The 5,073-nt window shown below is 59.0% G+C and overlaps 1 protein-coding gene across 1 annotated transcript; it reads left to right on the top strand.

Moving 5' to 3' along the window:
- The first annotated feature begins 2,830 nt into the window (after positions 1-2,830).
- Positions 2,831-4,780, top strand: NKX2-8 (NK2 homeobox 8). Its single transcript, XM_027957219.3, has 2 exons — positions 2,831-3,242; positions 3,918-4,780. The coding sequence occupies exons 1-2, from the start codon at positions 3,086-3,088 to the stop codon at positions 4,472-4,474; spliced, it is 714 nt and encodes a 237-aa protein (XP_027813020.1). The 5' UTR covers positions 2,831-3,085; the 3' UTR covers positions 4,475-4,780.
- The last annotated feature ends 293 nt before the right edge of the window (positions 4,781-5,073 follow it).

Raw genomic sequence — 5,073 nt, 5'->3', positions numbered from 1 at the left:
GAAGCAATTTTTAAAAGCACCTGCATCTAATAATTTTGGCTCTCCCTTTTTCTGCATTTCTTCAGAAGTCACAGTTTAAGTGGAACTATCTCCTAGAATCCTCTGGGTCTGGCTCTTGGAGATAATTTAGGTAAAGTCCCAGAGAAGAGCTGAAAGGAGGACTGGACTAGTGCAGAATCCACGATGAGGTAGGGAAGTTACAGTGCTTTCCAGAACCAGGAGGTACAGTTTCCTTAGGGTATTCAAAACACAGACTGGGGTCCCGGAACGCTGTTCCCAGATCGGGGAGGTGAGGCTAGAAGTAACATTTGGAGCTAATCCCAGAGCTAGGTCCTTCCTAGAGCACAATTGCTGGATGGGGGATGTATCTCCTCTTTGGGAGCCAAATACTAAGAGTAAAAGCAAATATTTGATGCTGAAGAGCTCTTAAGAACTGAAGAGTGCCATTTGCTTATTTCTACCCGTCAGTGTGGGCTTAGGATGTTAAATAGATTAAAAGGCTAAGAGAGGTCAGTCACTCCAGGAAAGACGCTTCTTTTGCTTCTCTTGACTTGGTTCTCTTGGCAAAATTGTTATCTACCTACCCCTCCCCACTCTTGTGGGAGGTCCTTGGGAAACTCAAAAGATGGCACATCCTCTTCTAGAACATTCTGGAAAATGTGGGGCCAGGATCCTAGGGATGAGAGGTCTAGAAGGGTAGGAAGACCAAAGTCCGCTAGTTAATGCTATGAAGATAGTTTTAGAAAAATTCAAGAGATATGTAATCATAAAACTGGTAGGGTCCTTAGAAATTACTAAATCTACTCTCTTCCGTTTCGGATGAAAAAAGAGCCTCAGAGTGGTGAGGTGATTAAAGCTTGCTAGGGACGGAGCTAGGATCCCAATTGGCTTCCAGGTCAGAGCTTCTTCTACCTGACACAGCCTCCAAGTTCAGCCTCGAATTTGGGAGTCCGTCCTAATACTGGCCTAGGACAGTCTTTGTCGGTACCTTCCTTCCACCTCTCCCAGGAGAGGGGCTGACAGAGGTTTCTAGGCATCGGGCGCCAGCCAGAGAGAAGGCCACGCGGCCCTGGGTCAGTCTATGACCTGCCCAACCTCTAGGGTGCGGAGCTTAGGTGCTGGGCACTGTGCGCGAAGGGTTTCCGGCTTCTGCCGCTCTCTACCCCCAGCTCCCTCCTCCGCCTTAGCTCGGAGGGGACAGCCAAGTCATTTCAATTTAATCTTCTTTAAAAAGACATAACTAATAAATCTATTGCCGAGACCTCGGAGAGACGGCCAGCAGAGTGGATCGTGCTCCCAATCCCATTGAACTCCATTGAAAACCATGACAACACAGGACAAGCTCCGATTTATCCCGGCGCGCTAAAGCGCATTGTGAGCAGGCGTCAATCACGCATTATTTCGGACTGAACAAATGCAAAATCTTGACTGGAACAAATGCTTCCAACAGGTCCGGGGCGTCGAGCTCCATTTCCCCTTTGTCCGCGGCCTAGCAGTTGGCCTGTATTGGGGTTGCCTCCGCCCGACCACCCAGCGCGCTGCACAGTCCCGGGCGCCTCGGGCACGCATGACAGGGAAGCTACTGGGGAGGGTGCGCCGGGCCGGGTGGGGCGGCCCCAATTGCACGGGAGCCGGGTCCGAGTTCCGATCAGGTGGAGACAGGATTTCAGGTGCGGCCACCTAAGTACCGCCGGCTCGCACCGAAATTTAACAACCCACTACCCTATCCACTGGCTACAGAAGGAGAGGCTTCTGAGAGCGCGCTCGTTCGGCCCTTGCCTGAAGCGCGGCTATCGTGAAACCATGGGCCAAGAAAACGTGCCCGGCTCCTTGCACCTTCTACACGACCATTTCCTCGGGTAGGGAACAAGATGTTGGGAAACCCCGAGCAGACCATCTTTTCAGCCGGGCGTGCGCACTCCTAACTCCCGCAATCGGTCCCTTACCAGACCAGGCCCGGCAGCTTTGGTGGAGCGGAGAGCCCGAGCCACCCAAGGCCTGTTCTGGGGCAGAGGACGCACCTCCAGCCCCCGGCCTGACGATGAGTCTACGGAGCCCAGGCGGTGTCCAGACGCCAAGGAGGCAGCAACGCCTCCTAGAGCGCCCTTGGAAACGCCACAGTCCGTGAGGCCTAGAGTGGGCCTGGGCCAGCCACCGGGGCAGAGTGGGAAAACGAGCCTACTGCCTCATAGGAAAGCAGTTTGGCCTGATTCCGCCTCCATTTTGCTGGCCTTGGGCAACCCGCGCAGAGCTGGGGCTCCCCAGATGCTCCCAGCCCTTCCCGAGCACCGCTGAAGTTGAGAACGCTTGGGGTGTGGGAGATTCCTAGCGGTCTTCGAAACCCTCTGCACAGGTGCCAGGCCTCTCCTCTGCGCCCGCCTGCAACTTCTCGCCTATGAATCCTTACAGGAGCCCAGCCAAAAAGAGAAGAGAGAGCGCGCCAGTGTTCAACGCCGCCTTGTAAATCACTTTCCGTATAATTGCGGGAAACGAACACTCCAGCAAACAAGCTCGAGAAATAAAGCAAACAAGGAATAAATTCCTGGGTGCTCATAAACCCACCCAGGTCGCCCCCACCTTTCCCGGCGCTCCCGCGGGGCCAGGCTCGATGTCAGCCTCCGAGGAGGAGGAAGCTGGGACCGGCGGGCGGGGGCCACCGCTCGCCACCCAAGATGTTATTCTTTGGTAACAATCCCCATTATCTGTCCCCACTTGGGGCTAATCAGACAGAATCACTAATGCGGAGGGCAGCTTCCTGCCGCCTCTGGGAGGTAACGGGGCGCCCGAGGGGCGGGGGACGGGGCGGGGCGGGGCGGGGGGCGGAGGTGGCACCTTCCGGGCTCGCCGGGCCTTTGGTGCAGCACTCATTCAGGTACTTAACACCCGGGAGACCCGGACCTCGGCTTTCAAAGTGTCCCGGGTGGGAAGAGCTGTTTATATAAACTGGGATTCCACAGTAAACGCGCTAATATCTCGGCAGCCAGTGCATGGCGTGCGCCTCTCACGCCCACCTATAGGAGCGGCGTCCCGCGCCGCCCCTCGGTTCCAGGTCTACCCTGCCCCCGCCTCCTTCCCCTGCTCGGCCATGGCCACCTCTGGACGCCTCAGCTTCACCGTGCGCAGGCTCCTGGATTTACCGGAGCAGGATGCGCAGCACCTGCGGAAGAGGGAGCCGGAGCTACGCGCCCCTGCGCCCGGCCCCTGCGCCACCTGGCTGGAATCCGAGCGCGGCCACTACCCTTGTGAGTGAGCAGAGGACTGCGGCGGGGGTGGAGGCGGGGGAAGTGAGCGGGCTCAGAATCAAGTCCCCGGCTCATGCGGGGATGGGAAGCGGAAACCCCAGCCCAAGGTCTGGATTTTCTCAGTGTTGGACCCACAGACTCCGTCCTCCTGAAATCCCTATGCCAGTTGGCACATCTTGAGAGCAGATCCCTGGGCCTGGCGCTAACGCCCGGGATTTGGGTTTCCGTTTCTAGGGCTCAGAATATTTAAATATATAAGACGCCACCCTTAAATGCCTGAAAAAGTGGCCACATTCTTCTGGCCTCGGTTTGGGATGAGCAGTATTGGCGAGCCTGGACTCAGGGCTTTGCAAACGTCGGCAAACCGTAGTGCAGTTGACCTCAAAGTGGCCCGTTTTGGTGAGTCAGCTTGCAGTGAATTCGTCTGCCAGCGCAGCGACCAGGACGGATTGGTTTTAATAGACCCCCCGGGGTGGGTTTCTTTGGAGGCGCAGTCCCAGGCTGTGGTCTAAAAGGTCGTCGAATTCAGAGAGGTGGTTGTCCAGACATGGGTCCAGGAAAGGAAACGGCCTCATCCCGAAAGCCGCGGGCGAGTGGGGGCGCCCGAGTGGGTAGGCGCCCGCGCTCCAGAGGCGGCCGGCGTCTCACGGTGCCGTGTCTCCTTTGCGTCCCTAGCCTCGGACGAGAGCAGCCCAGAGGCCAGCCCGAGGAACTCGTCGCAGCGGCCGTCCGCTCGGCCTGCGTCTCCGGGCTCGGACGCCGAGAAGAGGAAGAAGCGGCGGGTGCTGTTCTCCAAGGCGCAGACGCTGGAGTTGGAGCGGCGCTTCCGGCAGCAGCGCTACCTGTCGGCGCCCGAGCGCGAGCAGCTGGCGCGCCTGCTGCGCCTCACGCCCACACAGGTCAAAATCTGGTTCCAGAACCACCGCTACAAGCTGAAGCGCGCGCGCGCGCCGGGAGTCGCCGAGGCGCCCGACCTGGCAGTGGCTGCCGAGGTGCGCGCCGCGCCCGGCCTGCTGCGCCGCGTGGTGGTGCCCGTGCTGGTGCGCGACGGGCAGCCCTGCGGCGGCAGCGCCGAGGCGGGCACGGCCGCCGCCCGGGACAAGAGCGCGGCGCCGCCGGCCGCCGCCTGCCCTGTGCCAGGCTACGCCGCCTTCGGGCCTGGCTCGGCTTTCGGCCTCTTCCCCGCCTACCAGCACTTAGCGCCCCCCGCCCTGGTCTCCTGGAACTGGTGAGGCAGCCGAGGGGCGCGGGCACCTGGGGCTACGCCGGACTCGGAGTGAGCTCTGCGGCCGGGCCGGCCTACAGCCGGAGACCTGGAGCGCGTCCCGCCGCCCCACCTCTCTCGGCGCGGGGGTCCTCTCCGGCGCCCCCACCGGCCGGCACTCCGGAAACTTTCGCCAAAACACCCCGTCTCCTCTTCCCTCGACCGCCAGACCCAGAGCTAGATTTTATTGCTTGAACCTTATTTGTACATCTTAAAATAGTTATTTGTATGGGAAGCAACTTATTTTAAAAGAAATAGAATATTTTTCCTCTTTGTGGTGCGAGAATAAAATGTGTAGGGTTGGGTCCCCTTTTTGCGTGTCTGCCGGAAACGGAGATGGAACAGTGCTTTCCCGATCCGGAGTTTGGGGCGCCGGGCCACTCCTCACTCGCCAAGTTAAGGCCCAGCCCGAGCTGGGTAGAAGGGCAGAGCACAGTCCCCACACGCCTTTAGGAAGAAACAAGGGGAAGGGAGAGAAGGGGGAGCAGAGGCACCTCTGAGGGTCCTATAAGTGTGGGGTGATGGCTCTGCTCCCAAAGTGAGACGGAGGCCCCAGAGGCGCTGGAG

This window comes from Ovis aries, chromosome 18 (genome assembly GCF_016772045.2).
Source record: "Ovis aries strain OAR_USU_Benz2616 breed Rambouillet chromosome 18, ARS-UI_Ramb_v3.0, whole genome shotgun sequence".
NCBI lineage: Eukaryota > Metazoa > Chordata > Mammalia > Artiodactyla > Bovidae > Ovis > Ovis aries.
Note: the sequence above shows the minus strand (reverse complement) of the source record. Positions and strands in the feature narration are given on the sequence as shown.

Coding starts and splice junctions, on each gene's coding strand:
- NKX2-8 (XM_027957219.3), top strand. CDS start 3,086: ATGGCCACCTCTGGACGCCTCAGCTTCACCGTGCGCAGGCTCCTGGAT. Junction 3,243..3,917: donor CGAGCGCGGCCACTACCCTT/GTGAGTGAGCAG, acceptor TTGCGTCCCTAG/CCTCGGACGAGAGCAGCCCA.